This window comes from Nipponia nippon, unplaced genomic scaffold (genome assembly GCF_047370975.1).
Source record: "Nipponia nippon isolate SJK-2023a ecotype South Korea unplaced genomic scaffold, ASM4737097v1 scaffold_6, whole genome shotgun sequence".
Lineage (NCBI taxonomy): Eukaryota > Metazoa > Chordata > Aves > Pelecaniformes > Threskiornithidae > Nipponia > Nipponia nippon.
The window spans coordinates 52692846-52708975 of record NW_028262380.1 but is presented as its reverse complement, the minus strand read 5'-3'; the positions used below and the strand labels follow the sequence as shown (position 1 = coordinate 52708975).

The 16130-nt window shown below is 41.1% G+C and overlaps 1 protein-coding gene across 1 annotated transcript in view; it reads right to left on the bottom strand.

The window, feature by feature from the left end:
* The window catches only part of GRID2 (glutamate ionotropic receptor delta type subunit 2), a 350310-nt gene continuing 334180 nt past the window's right edge, over positions 1-16130 (bottom strand). The window contains exons 14-15 of the mRNA XM_087736257.1: positions 5915-6155; positions 1-1801 (exon numbers count right to left, since the gene is read on the bottom strand). Of these exons, the coding sequence (XP_087592383.1) occupies positions 1379-1801; positions 5915-6155 (664 nt within the window). The 3' untranslated portion in view covers positions 1-1378. The remainder of the gene's footprint in view (positions 1802-5914; positions 6156-16130) is intronic.

The following is a 16130-nucleotide window of genomic DNA, read 5'->3' as shown; positions in this document are numbered from 1 at the left end:
TCTGTATTTATTTCTCGAGGGCTTTTTTTTTTTTTTTTTCTCCACTAACACCATTATTGTATTGATCAACTGTACTGGTTCGGAAAATAATTTGTTAACCTTTGATCTACATTTAAACTTCTCTAGAGCTATATTAGTTGTTCATGAACATGGTTACCTAAGAGAGAGTTCCATTCGTCTAATTAATTAAAAGTAAAATTATCAAGGTTAGCCTTATAGAATACTCAATAGCCAATGCAAAACCTAACCAAAGGAGTTACATCTAGGTACAAAGGTCAAATTGCCCTGGATGTTCTAATAAAAAAGTATAAAATATGCTCTGTTGGCAAACGATGCAAGTCAGAATAACATTAAAGCAACCTGTCTTTTCTAAATGAAAAGACCCCCTGCACTGTACATCTTTCCTGTATACAACACATTTTTACTAAAGCTTTATTAAATGAATTGCAATAGCAACGGCTGCCATTTTATAGCTATATATACATGTATATATATATATACATACCTGTGTGTATATATGTATATATATATATGTATGAGATACTAATTTATTTAACACAACAGAGGCTTCTGCCATATGATACAGTTTACTGTACATAAGAAAAACTTTTAACACTGTACAATCACATAAAGGTCATATGCACTGTTGCAGTGCAAAAGTAGATTTAACTGTAGTCTTTACTGGCATAGTAATGGCTTTTTGTAATCCTACAAAATTGCATTCTTGTATTATGGGGCCTGAATGGTCTTCTAACTTCATTTGTTTTGCTTTCATTTTTTTCCTTTTTTTTCCTTTTTTGCCTTTTTTTTAATTTTTCGTTTTTTTAAACTGCAGGGTTTGCCTTTGGTCCACAGTTAAAAGGACACACAGCAGTGGAGCGCTGACTGGATGCAGCAGAATACATGAAAAGGATTTGAGTTATTGCAATTATAGTAAAAAAAGGCGGTAGGGGAGGAGGAGCGAATGCCCTTCTGTAAAGTAATCCTCAAAGTTTTTCTATGCATGAATTGCTGCACGTTTCCTATATTGAAGTATATGAAAAGCCTGAAGTAACCAAAACCTAATGTGGTGATAAACCAAAGAATAAGTGATTCAAGTAGTAAAGAGAATAAGGGGAGACAGAGGAGACCAGACCGAGAAAGCAGAGAAGAGGAGGAGGAAGAGTTGTTACTAATAATCCTGATTCTTAAATAAAATAAAAAAAAACTAAAAAAAAAACCAAACCCAGAAAATAACCCCCAAACAAAAAAAAAACCTTCAAAAACAAAAAATAAGGAAAAGAAAAAAGGTTACATCCATGTTAGTCCCACAATATTACAGCTGCTCCTTGCAAAGGGAGTCCTAAAAAAGAAACAGTGAAGAAACTTGGTCTGATGCTCAGATGGAGGTGCCTCGGTCTGGGTCACTACCAATATTCAGCCCCAGAGTAGGAGTTGGTTGGTAAGGGATAGATGACATTGTTTTGATGGGGCTTCTGAAAAAGCCACCGTTGGGTGCCCTGTGCCTGAAAGGGCCAGTTCGGTGCTCGGGCACGCTGCCGAAGGAGAAACCCGAAGCAGCTTTAGCAGACAGTGTGCGGCTCAGAGTCTGGATCTGTTCTGGTATGAAGGTGGTTGTGGTGATGTGAGTGTTTCTGAAGTCACTGATTTGCTCCAGTGCCTGACGTGTGGGTAAAGTGTCAATGTCCAGCGGGGTCAAGTCAATCGACGAGGTGGAGAACTGTTTATGGGGACTGTCATCATCTGTGCAGAGGCTGTTCACACGCCTGTGGAGGTGCTCCAGGTCGATCTCCTTGTCGTCCTGGGGAATGAGAAAAACAAGAAGCACTGCTCACCATCACCATTTGTGCTGGGTTGAAGCTTCACAGTACGATCCGAACTGCTCGGGAAGCCCAACACACAATTAACTACAGCTGGCAGATAGCTGACGGCATCTCTGAACGTCACCAGCAAACATCCCCACTGCCTGAAGCTGGGTGGGCTAAGCCAAACCGAGGCAGACCGTTACACCACAGCTACCTTCAAACCCTGAACCCGAACAACAAACCTCCAAGTGCTACCAGTCGGTTTCCATCAGGAAAAGCCAGGCTCGGAGCTAGGTGGGTTGGACTATCAACAGCTGAATAACTGTGAACTTTGTGCTATGAAAGCAAAGCATAATCTCAACTGCCTGGGATGATGCCAGTTCTTCAACTCTGCCATGAGGACTAAGTTTGAATGTCAACATGGGAGGCCCTGAGGGATCAGGTTGCCGTCTCTGTCATCCTCTCAGGGCTTAAGGGAGGGCTAAAAACATCTCAGGTTGCTTTTTGCCTTTGTAATATAAATTGCGGCATAGAAAAGCTGAACTTCCAGACAAAAATCCAAGCACTGGTGACTCATGGGCATCACACAGAAAGGAGTACACCAGGCAATTTTGAGTTACAATGCCAAAAGAGGGATTCCTTCTCCCCTTACCTACAAAGAAGCAATTCCATCTATTCTGATGGAATTACAGTCTTGTGGGTGAGAAGAAGAGAAGGTGGCCTGGGGTATTTATTATAATATATCTTCCCTCCTCTTACCTCTGTTCCTTTTCCTTCTTAAATCTCTCCTCCCAGGGAACTCAGTTAAAAGGGTTGGTTTGTTATAATCGAGAATTTAAATGCACAGAAGTGAAAAAAAGAGGAGAAAGTCCTGGGTGACACAATAAATCACCTGTATCGTATTGTACATAGGTATTTTTACTGAACTGCAAAGCTTAATTCAAAGCCGCATTAAGTTTACATGTACAGGGGTATTCCCTCAGGCTAGGCAGCGCAGCTCATTCAGGACAAAAATGGATTTCAACTAACCTTAAAATTTACCTTAATCTCTGTGAAATCTACTGGCTCTTCCAGGCCACTAGAAATATCTCACACTCTAGGACCTCACAGAGGATACTTAGGCAGCCGACAGATGTGCACTGATGACTTCCAGCCTTGATTACTGCAATTCAATGACTGGCTTGATCCAGAGCTCCCTGAATCAATGGCAAAACTCCTAGTATACCGAATGGGCTTGAGATCCCTCCTTTGCCTAGGAATGAAGTCAAGCACTCTGAAAAAGTCCACACCTAGAACAAACTGCAGGAGTTCATCTACTTAGCAAAACGGATGACCGAATATTTGCACTGGTACCACGCTGAAAACAGAGCCTGACTGGAAGGAGACTGAGAGGCCAGCTCCCCTCCGGAATTTTACTCTCCAAGGGCAGGGACAGGGAGACAAACTGGGGGAAAAGGGGCAGGGAACAGGGCATCAGGGATCTCCCAGGGACTGGACGATCGCTGACCACAGAGGCTTTGGTTTGAGCTCATCACGGGAGGGAAAAAATGCAGTGCTCATTTCTTGGACTTAGCTTTCTGTCTATAGTTTATTCACATGTGGACATAGACATGGATGCACATAACAACCACACAGGTGACACCAAAACCAAACGCATTCACCAGACACTCTCTCCTAAAAACTTTGGAGCTGCGTACCGATGCAGGAGAACTGGGGCCACATCGGAAGCTAAAGAAATACACAGAGGCTCCATTAGCACGTGCAAGTCATGACTATGTCTCTGAGGGACAGTCCTAAATATTTTTCCTTTTTTTTTTCCCAGTTGGTTTGGTTTGTTTGTTTTGTTTTTTGTTTGTTTGTTTAATTTTGAAAAAGCATACAAACACTTTGTAATTTAAAATGCCAATCAGGAAATGATTGGAATTTCATCACTTCTGAGCCTCTATAAGTTACTCAAAATAGTCCTCTCTCTTCTCTTACAGAGATGCATTTGGGGCTAGGGTCAGACCAGTGAAAATATATAAGCGGTGATATTCTCCCATGCTTAGCCCACAACCCGATCTCCACCCAATCGATACACCAAAATGAGACCCACTCACAGTAAGATTGTGCATATCTCCATAAAATGATCTTTCCTCTTCTCTCTTGTGTGATCAGTAGTGAAATATTCAGCAGTTTTCACATTTAAATTATCATCAGGCTTCAGAGTCAACATCCCATTGAGATTACTGGGGCGGTTCATACTTCTCTCAGAGCTACCGTTTAAGGCTGTCTGCAGACTCAGGCAGACATCATTGAATGGATTACTTCTGGTACGCGACCGAAATGTTATCTTCGCAACCATAAGACAATTTTTTTCAGTATAAATGCTTGCATTCTGGAGCACAAGATGGCAGCCACCAGGAAAAAGGGTTGGCTTGCTGACCACAAACTGGCCCAATCTGACCCCCGACTCTGGACTAGTGGCCTGGAAGAGCCAATGGATTTCATGGAAGCTAAAATGAATTTTAAGAAAGTTAGTTAAGATGTATTTCTTTGCTGAATGACCCCCACATCCAGGATAGTGGGGACATTCAGCACATACGTCCACGTTAAACTCAGTTTTGAGCCAAGCTTTTCAATTTAGTGTTGAGATGCAATTTTAAATGCTAAGCTAATGACCACATAACAAAGATCAAGGAGGCCAAATTATACCATTTGTGGAAAGTATACACTTGAATTTCTCTGCATTTGAAAATTGAAATAGGAAATTTTATAGTTATATAAAATATCCGTGTTGTTTTTTTCTTTTTCTTTGTTATTTATTTTCATGTTTTGCACCAGATAAATATGAAGTATGAAGTTCTGAAAGTTTGGGTAAACAACAATCAAGTAAATTTTAGGTTTTTAAAATAATTTACCGGTTGAAACTTTATGGTTTCCATTCCCGAGAAACCCAATTTAAAGACTAGAGATTCTTTTTTTTTCTTTTAATAATGGTCCGGTCCAGATCTTGAACAACAAAAAAAAGCTTGGGAATTAAAACAGGCAAGAAAAGATTAAATGTATTCTAACATCAGTGCCAATGCTGTCTAATTAGGTAATGTAATTAATCCTGCCTGATTACACAGCATTAGATTAGCAGGAAAACACACAATGGAGAAACTGCAGAGAAAGTGAGACCACTGCACACAAATTATTAGCAATATCCCACAAGCTACACAGATGTGTCTATGCTACACAGATAGAAAAGCTATAATTGATAGTGCTACATTAAAGCTCATATTTAGGTTCAGCTTTGGGCATTGCTGCCAAGTACACTTTAATAACTTTTTTTTTTTCCTAATGTTTTTCTAGTATTTTGTAGAGCTAAAGACTTAATTATGAGGGTAAGAAATTTGTTGTGAGACCGCATAAGGCTCGGATGGCTGGTAAAGGGACAGGTAGATTGCCACGGGAAGGAAAGCATTACACATGCAGGTGTAAAAGCAAACTCATCTCTGGTGTAAAATAATATATCTCCCCGTGTTCTCCATCCAAGATTTTCTGAAACAAGTCTGTAGTAGATTTCAGAAATAAGTCTGGCCCGAATCTGAAAATTCTAACGTACTTTTGCTTCCCTGGACTTCAGATAAGTAACGAGAACTGAAGTTCATGGAAGTCTCAAGAGGTTAACATTTCTGAAAATGGGGACAAGCTTATTTAAGAAGCTAATTGCTGATTAAAGGGCTAAACTGCAAATCTATTTTGAAAGACTCAGCCACTGAGCTTAGGGGATATATTTTTCAAGAAGCAGCCAAGAAACTTTTGAACTCACTGGTGAGAATTAGCTCTCACCAATGGGAACTAAATATTGATGTATTAATAATGTACTATTCTACAAGTAACAGTTGTGTTTTACTCAGAATAGTTGCATATTTATACATCATCAATATACATCTTTTTTTCATTCAAGCTTTTCCAGCAAGAATAGCTAAAGAGATTTTGAGGAACAGCATTTACCTTAAACAATGAGGAAGCTAAGGAAATGTCTCTGAATTTGATTCCCCACCCTCTCTAATGCTAGAAAGTCAAGGCAGCAATCTTTAGGGTGCATGAAAATTCCCCAGGAGAAATGGAGGGTCTAATACCTCTTTTGATGGAACCCGGGAGCCTTTTCTTTTATTCCACCACGTTTCCAACATTGCAATGAAACAGGATAGGACAATCCCAGCAGCGAGGATGCAGAAAACACCTGCAAAACTTTTTATGTCCAGGGCACCTCCTTTCTGTTTGGTATCCACAGATGAGTAAAGGTCACATTGACCGTTCTTCGGCCACCACTTATGCTTCAGTATGTCCATGTCACCGTTCTGCTGCAGCTCCAAAATCCTTGAGGAGAAAGCACAGAGTCAGGGGTTACAGTGGGGCAGCGGGGGTGGCACCTGAGAGCGCAAGGATGTAATCCAACTCCTTGCAACCTTCCCATGTGTCTCGGAAAGCCAAGCAGCTGATGAATCCTGATGGACTGATTTAGCCAGAAAAGAAAGCCAGAATATGGGGCTGCCTGTAAGACTGAGCATATGGATATCTATGCGCCACTCTAGATACAGGAAAGCACATACAAGTCTCTCTCTCCTTCTGAGACCCTTAATGAAAATGCTTTGCTTAATATACCATATTTTCTTAACTGTCTTTCACTACAGACTATGTCAATTGACTTTTGTAGTGCATTAGGTGTTTGACAATACATATTTTGCATTTTAATTGCTGAAGAAGACACATTTCAATAAAAAAACAAAAAATACAGTTCAGATGTACCACAGTGTACATGTTACCTTATTGTAAACTGATCTTTAGCAGGTTACCTACTTGCTGCTTTGGAGAGAGAGCAGAACCATATCAGTTGCAGTCAGTAAAGACTTGAACTAATCTGACTCAATGGGAGCGTGTGACCTGCTGGTAGGTGATTTCCATAGGAAGGTTCTCTGCTGCGGAATTCACTCATCCTTGCACCTATGTACCCAGCCCACCGCCAAAGATTTACTGGACAGTTTGCAAGGCCAACATATTTAGCTACACTTCCTGTGGGATGAATAGTTCAAGGAATGAGAATTTTGTTTGGAAGATTTTCATCATAGCTCATTTATTCCCGAGAAGAGTGTTTTTTTAAAAACATCCAGAAGTGACTAGAGTAGCAGCTGGGTGCATCTGGTTACCCAAAATAAAAAATTCAACAATTACCCTTAAAAAGTATAAAACAGGGGGAATGTTTTCCTTAATGTAATAAATTTGTTTTTCATTTCAGTGTTGGAAAGCAAACAATTACTTGTGCAATCATTTGACACAGCATGCAAAAAATCCAAGTGCATACAAACCAGCAGAGGTCTGGGATGTTGCTACCAGAGACTGTACTGCATCGAAGGAGGAGGAAAAGCTGTCCCACCGACTCTGGGCTACCAAAACAGCTCAATGCAGTGGTCTACCTCAACCTCAGAAAAATACAGTATTATGAAAAGCAATTTGAATGCACCTTGGAAGCACAGGGCAACTGCTCTATACAGAGATCATTCAGTCTCTAATGCCACTCGATCAGGGTAGGCATATCAATGAAGCCACTAAATTTTCTACAGCACATCTGAATGACCATATACTTACGCTGTGGTCCTACCAGGAATGGGAGACTTCAGGCAGCCATCAATGGCTTAAATCCCAGCACAGCTCTGGTGCGAGTTTCTGCTTCCTACCTACACGTGCATCCCGTGGCTGAGATCCCGACCTGTTCAGAGAGGAACTGCTTGTCCACCTCTGTTCTGTACCAAAGGGAACAGCGCCCCTGAGGAACAGATTGCAGGTGATACGCGCGGCTTTGGAGATGCCAGAATCACCTTGTTCACATAGCTTTGTGTTTATGAGAATTGAGACAAATTCTGTGCAATACCTGCTGACAGTACATCGCTGAAGGTCCAGCCCTGGAGAACGGCGAACAAGGTCAGAATTGCCTGGGCTATATATTGAATTGTCCAGGCTATATTTTGAATTGTCCCAAACCCAACACCAACTTAGAGAAGCCCCATCCTGAAGCTTCCTGAGGGGGCAGGGATAAGTCAAGGGCAGGAGGACTCTGTTCTGTTGCAAGAGACAGAATAGCTGTTATGAGACATCCATGTTCAGAGGAGCTTTGGAAGCATGGGGACCATATGCAGGATTGCTGTCATTGCTGCCTATTGGGAGTGTGTAGAGAAGCTGGAGCCAGACCCAGTGACAGGAAGAGATGCAACTGGGACAAACTGGAACATGAGCAATTCTGACTAGATAAAAGGAAAATGGGAGAGGTCAAAGACTGAAACAGAGAATTTGTGATATCTTCATCCTTGGTGATACTCAGAGGCTCACTGGGCAAGGCCCAGTGCAACTTGACCTAACTGGACGTGCTTCGAGCAGAGGGCTGGGCTGGAGACCTCCGGAGGTCCTTTCCCACCATAATTACTCCTCCGTGACTGCCAACACAGACCATACGCTACTCTCTATCATGGCATACAGTGCTTACAGACATAACTCACCATAATTCTGGTTCTCACTGCCCTAGCACCCTGCATTAGGACTTACGTGACTATTTTGGCCCAAATATCCCAGTCTCTCAGGCTAGCAGGAGCAGCAGATAGTTGGCATAAACAGAACCTTTTTGTATAAATTTTTGCAGAGTAATAGAAGATTAATTTTCAATGCCCAATCCAAACATTTGGCATATGTGGTTTTATATTTAGAAATTACTGTACTATCTACACAAGGCAGTAACAGAACAGTATTGTGGGGCTTATTTCTTCCAGCAGCAGCTCTAATCCCTGAGCAGGGCTATTTTCTCTCTTTTATTCAGTCAGTAATAGAACGAACCATCCAAATGATTGCTCTATTCTCATTAATTAAATGATTCTTCACTTGTCAGTATAATTCCTGATTACACAAGACATCTTTTCAACAATAGGCATTTGCATAAAGACACTGAACTTTAGCTTGTTCCTTAACGGAGATTTATTCCTAATTGTACTCCTGCTAATTATTGGCAATTTCCTTTATGGATGTAATATATAAGTTCAATTATTTAAAGGAAAACATAAAAAAGAAGCTGAAACCAGGGATAGTAATTGTATCATTACGTGGAAAAGCTTGAGAAATTCAAAGCTTATAATGAAGCCTTGTAAAACTGCAGCTGAAAACAGATGTTGAGGGATAACATACATATCAAGAGAAATTATAAGAGCACGAATATCTAACTATATTGACTTCATACAGAGAAAAAGGGAGATCCTGCTTGTGTTAGACTTAGTAAATAAACACTTGGTTTCTGAACTCACCCATTTTGTGAAACCAAAATAATAGTTAACATATTAAGAAGATTTAACACTACTATCCTGTTCCTAGTTATGAAACTTGCTCTTTTTTGTACCACATTTTCAGAAATGCAAATCGTACTTTTATTGAAATTCCATGAAAAACAACAGGAGTGAGGGGAGGTTTCTTGCAAGCGTGCACAGCAGGCAGGCAGCGCCGTCCTTGGGTGCTGCAGGAGCTTCCCACACGATGGCACTCTTTCCATAAAAATACGTGCTTTTGCTGCGGCTCCTGGTGGGTGCCCTTACACAATCTAATCAGGTACCTGTTGGGTGGCAGACACTACAATCAGTTTGATATTTGATTTTCAAATTTAATAAATGACTACAATAATAATGCATTAACTAAATGCTCGGAATGATAACGATGCACTAAATGCTATAATTCCAGCAAGTGACTCTTCTCACAAGTCCCAGATTTTTACAGCTGAACTTTTCCTCCACAGTGTCGGCTCCTTCGAGCCTGCTCTATTGCCATGGAGTAGAATTGCAACGCATAAGCCAGTAGTAAGAGTGGTGGAAAGTAATAAGTAGGGTGCACGAGTTCCTGCTGTTTTGAAATACCATAGTCTTAAAAAGCTTACAAAAGAAGCCTATATATTGAAATAATCTGATTTGTCTGAAAAACATGACCTTTAGAACTTGCTTATGGACAGAGTGCGGGTCTTAATATATTTTTCTCTAGCAGGCAAACTGTTACAGTAACATTTTTCAAGGCAATGACGTAAAGTTATTAGGCTGCACAAAAGAAAATGTCCGCATGCACTTTAACTAATTTGGTCCTGAATTCACAGTGCCAAGTGATGTCTAGTGGATATAAGCACAGAAAACTAAACTGTCTGTGGTTTCCAAATCTGACAGGGATGTGAACAAATCCTACTGAATCTATGGGAATAGGGCTGGATTCAGCTTGGTAACTACATATATTGCTGGCAGTGAAATGTAATCACTCCTGCAAAATACCCACAGATAAAAAAACCCCAACTTATTATGATAGCAAGGTGTCAGAAATGCTACAAAATTGAGATATCTGTGACAACAGTTTTTTTGGTCTTGTTTTATTCTTTCTATCAGTAGCGAGCAAGAGACGCGACAGACCATTTACACTGAGGTCAGAAACACCAATGCATGGTCTGAGATGTTGAAGGCTACAGAATATCAGCTTCCTGCACCAGGAATGTGTTATTCAGAGGGATAACTTCACCATCGGCACTGACAAGGAAGAGGAGATGATGAGGGGCTACTCTGGCTCTAGTCTCCAGGATCAGGCTGCTGCAGAGAGGAGGTGCACAGAGCCATGCAACAAATGCCCACTGTTGAAAGGGGGAGAAAAAGTAAATAAATAAATAATTAAAAAAAGCCATTTGTGTACCTCAGTGGGCCGCGCCTCGGGGGCCTGACCCAAAGTCCCAGCCCTTGTGCCGATGCGTAGCTCGCACGGGTCGTGTTTGGGAGTGCTTCGTGCCTGCAGATGGGGCCATGTGGTTGAAAGAGCTCAAGTAACTTCTCCAGTGGCTAGCCAAGAGTCAAACTCCTCAGGCAAAAGCTCCGCACTGGCGCTTTTCTAACAAAAATCTGGTGCCAAGTCTTTGTAGAATTTAGTTCCCCTCTCGTAAAACAAGATATAAAACTAAGCTGATTTGTGACCATCCTTCAGTTATCAAAGTAGACAGGTAGGAACCCACAAGGATGGTTTTTTTTGTTTCAGTGAAGCAACTGCCTAAATCTTTCTTATTCACAGCAATAACTGGAGTGATGTCAACTCCTATTGCATCTCCTTGAGCAGGCTTTAGGTATTGGCAAAGCAGGCCCCCCTCTCAGCAGCACAGCAGCTTTCGCAGGTGCCACCTGCAAGGCTGGCTCAGGGCTTCGGTGCAGCAGAGGAATGGCTGCTGCCCGGCCCGGCTTGCTGCCTCCTGCCTGGGGTAGAGGCAGCCCCAGCCATGGGGAGGGAAACTGGGAATAAGGATGGAGACAGGCAAGTAGGAGGCTCTCAGGGGTCCTTTTAACCTCCTCCCCCGCCGGTGGCACCTCATTGTCTCACTGAGACCTGATGAGTTTTCATTATTTTGACCTTATCTTTGGGGCCTTGCGGGAGACGCATGTTGATGCTCAAAGCCTTGACTTTGATGCTCTCTCCAGTACCAACAAATACTGTCATTCCCCAGCTGCCCAACAAATCATGTTTGCATCATATTACAGCCATGGACCATTATGAAGCTGCTGAGGAGAGAGAAGGTTGTATCTGTATTCACCTACAGGAGGCAAATATTCCTGAGTGATTTTGTCATGCTCAAACAGACAGAATAAAGAGATAGGGAATGGTCAGACATAAAACTTGGAAGCGTTCAGAGAACTGGTGGGAAGATGTTCATCCAGAAATGGCTGCTTGCCTGGCACCAGCTGCCCTACCCACTTAGCCATCCCTAGACCTAAACCTAGAATTAAAAAGGGCACCAGATCATTGGAAAATACAGCCCAGAGGTGAAGGAGGTGTGGGAAGGTGTAGGGCAGAAGTAGCTGTCCCAAGGTGAAAGAAAGAGGGGAGCAGTGCCAGTGCCTGCTCCCAAGTGGACCGAGGAGATGCTAGGAGAGCTTGCAAGATGAGCAAAGCACCTGGAGGCAGAGAGATAATTGCTATTCCAGTCCTTCCTTCCACTACAGATATTGATATCTGTAAACAAAAATGCTGGTTTTGAACAGACTTTTCTGTGGTGTTTTTTTTTTTTTTTTTTTTTTTTTAAGCCAGCATTTTAATGAACTACCAATCACAGGCTCCATGAGAGGAAGTTTTTCACGCCAGCCAAATGCAGCTTGGGCAGATGAAGCCGCACTCCCTCAACCACCCGTTCCCACCACTTAACCCAGCAAAAGAGTGCCCTTGGGTCCAGCTGCAAAGCCTGTTTTCTGGCAGTGACCCCAACCAGATTTAAACACAACTAACTTGTGCCCCATGAGGGCAGGCAGGTGGTCGCCTTCCGATCTGCCCTTCAGCAGTGCTCGGCATCAAGCTGCTGCCACTAGGAAGTCAGTGTACAGAAACAAGGATAAGCATCTCGCCTTCTAGATAGGATAGAAGAAGCAGTAGTAAACCAGACCTGCTGTTCAGCATTAAGGATTTGCATATCAAACAATATTAAAAGACAGAAAGCAGCTGACCTTCTGTTTTGCTCAACAATAAACCATTAGCTTCAGAAGATGCAGCTATGACTTGGATCCCATAAATTAGTATCACTTTCTTCAAATTAGTGAACTACTTTTTACTTAAATCTGTTAAATTTATGTGGACATTCTCTCTCAAATACAGAAGGCTAAACTTAAATGAAACAGCATCTCCAGTAATAAGAAATGAGATATTAATTATGTTTATTACACAACTGTGGTAGAATTTTATAAGGACAGCTCTATAATAGTTTTATTCAAGCCGCACAGTTTTGCTGAATACTAACAATTCAGAAATCTAGATAAAGACAAAAATCAAATTATTAAAGATCTTCTGCTTACTTTTAATATAGAAAAAGTTGAGGTGAGCTTAACTGGCCTTTCACCATGCAGGTCTTTCCTGCTCAGGAGAAAGCAGCGATAAAAGTATTAGTACCCATTTATAAATCCCAAATGACGTGAGAACGTCTACAGACAGTTGCATAAATACCATGAGTTCATTAAGCTCAGTGCTGTTACAGTAAACACCAAATTAATTCATTATGGCGAGTCATGGTATGCCGTCAACCTTATTAAAACAAAGACATGTACTTTCAAGGTATATTGGTTCTTATGCACTACCTGTATTCCAGGCCTCTTTTAGAAAATTACTTGAAAAATGACAGTTACTAAGCTTTAGAAAAGATTCAGTACTTTATGACCACATGAATGCCTGGAGCCTAATTTTCCTTTTGCTTTCGTTACCATAAACCAAAAGCAAGTCCATGCAGGTGAAGGCAGGGACAGCTCACGGAGTCTGCAGAAGAACGAAGCAGACTTTGGCGCGCTCCCCACAACCAGGAGAGCTCTGCACTGCCTCTCCTCCGTTTGCACCGGGAAAGGGTCTCTCGCTAACTGCCGTGCTTGCAACATCATCTCTGAGATCCAAAGATCAGCTGTGATGTTACACGTGATTGCCATGGAATGGAGACAGTGCTCCTTCCTAAAATTACACTTTCTTCAAACTGCCCCCTACAATAATGCTTGTGCAACACCAGAGGCAGTCATAAATGACATTTTAACTATATGGGGAGTCAGTATGATTACATACGTACAACTTGAGGACTTGAGTCGCAGGTCCCAAGCTGCATGTAAGCAAATCAGAAGCTTTTTTCGGAGCTGAAATAATTGATGATTTCACACAAAATCATGAAACCTCAATGTCCAAAGTCAGTGGGAGTTTCATCATTGACATACAGACAGCAGAGACCAACATAGAGCACACTTGGGAACCCAACCCTTCTGGTTAGGCTGTGACAAAAGTGGCATTTTTATGCATCAGTACAGGATATCCGGATTAGCCAAAAATGGAAAGCTTGGAAAGTGCCCTTTCAGTCACCACATACTTCTTAGATGTCTTCTCCCCAAAATCTCACCCGACCAAACATTTCCTCCAGTGTCAACTGTCCCCTGCCTGAGAAGCCCTGTGGTTAACAGCCATGTAAAGAACTACTCTCCTGCTATAGCAGGAGAAAGCAAACAATTGAAAACAGTACTTTAGTTTGACTTTGTTATTGTTTTTTTCAAGAGTGAGATGCAAACGGACACTTATTTGGGTCAATTACTATTTAACCTAGTTCATTTCAGATTTTTTTGAACACCAGTTGTGTAAATTTGTGTAAATTAAACACCAAAAGTTTTCATTAAGAAAACACCAAAATGAAATATTAAGATGTTTGTCTTTTCTTTTAAGGAAAAAAAAAATATATATTTTTTAAATTAGATCATAAGGAACAACTTTAATTAAGTTGTTTAGACCATCTGCTGATGTCCTATGAGAAGGATAAATAAATGAGGAGTTCACTGAACCTGACCTAGCACTGAATGAATATGCAAGCCTCATCATCAGCTAAGAAGCAATTACATGAGAAATCAAATTACTAACATGATTAATCTTAAGAGTTGTGGTGACTACTGAACTTTAATTTTTATATATTGTATATGTTTATGCTACCTTTAAAAGTCAAGCACTCATTACAGCTATGACAATACGGTCTTTGCTAATATCAAAGTTGGGCTCCAATGAATTGATAACAGGCAGAATGAAAGCAAGCCAAAATCACGCAAGGGAGCTGAAAAGGAAAAGACAGCAAGTCCCACAGAGACCCAGCGCAGATCTGCAGTCAGAAAGGGAACACCTTGGGTGGTCTTTGAAAATGTCAGCATCATCCTTAAGCACACTGTGATATTTGGGTTATTGGGTGCAGGAAAAGATCTTTCATTTTACTGTAAGAATCTGGAAATGATCATCTTTGCTTGGAGTCATGCTTCAGGCAGCGTGAAGCCTCCTTCTTATACAAACTACCTACATCCACATTTTGAGAAACAGAAGACACATCAGTCACATTAAGTCCTGTTAACTGACAGTCCAGAGCAGCTCATTTTTAAAGTAAGATATCTAGGTGGGACTTGCATATTTGACATTTATTTGCTATTTACATAAGCAAAGATAACAAAATATGTAACTGATGATTCTCTCAGTTTAAACTTTGTCTAGTGCTTTTTTTTAAGCCCTTAAAAACGAAAACAAAATCCTTCAAAATTTTCTTTTAGATAGTGTTTAAATGAATGATTTACATAGCTTGATTTAAATATCATCATTTGGATTATAAAGAACCAAAATCAATAGTTTAAAGCTATCTCCAAGGTGAACGGAGTTGTTAATAGAATAGGAGAAGCTAGACAGATAAATACAGAGTCTGAAGATCAAATCACAGTTATATGCTTTGTGTCTGAAATTTGACATTTAAAACTATCTCAAAGACTTTATCTCCTAGGTACTTGGTTACAGTAGTGAAAGCTTCCCAGATCCATTCCCATCCAGGGTTTTAAACACATTGGGGTTTGAAACCAGTACTTCTGAACATGAATACTGCACTAACCAACCTTATAGATTAATGCTATACTGAGCAGAACCCTCTCCAAACAGTCATTTGGACACTGAAAGTGAAAATGTTTAAGGTATCCCATCCAATATATTAGTGCTTCAAAATGTAATTCATTATTTTGATTTGTTCTCCCAAACAAAAGCATTTCATAGAAGAACTATTCTAGAGACACCTCCAAAATGTATTCTTTCTTTAAGGCCCTTCTCAAATCATACTAATGAATACTCTTTACTTACACACAGCAGTACAGTGGCTATCTGGGGAAGCCTAAGGAATTGCCACAGTTCTGCCTAGGAAATTATGAGAGCCCCTGCCAAAATTACAGGAGGCACTGAAGAGTGAATTCAACCATCCTTAAAAAAAAAAAATTAAGATTTCTTACACTACATCTCGCAGTTTGAGAAATGCTACTCCTGCTGTTCAGGCTAAACGTGTGTCAAACCACACTTTTGACACAAGCCTGGCCCAAGTTACAAATAGATCTGCCTGAGATAGGTGCCCCTGGAAATATTGCCTAGGGCACCTCGGCTGGTCTGGGGCTAGCTCTGCCTACTTTCCCTTCCAAGGTGCATCAGGTAAGCCTTCCTCAAAGACACATGAGATCATAAATTTCTCCAGCTTGATGAGCATTCAGATCTTTTAACCTCCCTGGGCATAGAAGGAAATGATGAAAGACAAAGTAGTACCACTTTGCCAGCAAAGAAGCTGCCTGACTGCTGTGCTACACTCAATCTGTGTGCAGCCCTAACTGATGTGTTACTGCTGCCTTTTGTAACCATGTTGCTCTTATGTGTGGGGAGATAAGCTAGGAATTGGTCCAGTCCCTCTTCTTCACCAGATTTAGCAATTACCTTCAATAATGCACCGGTGTGCCAGACTGCTGACCC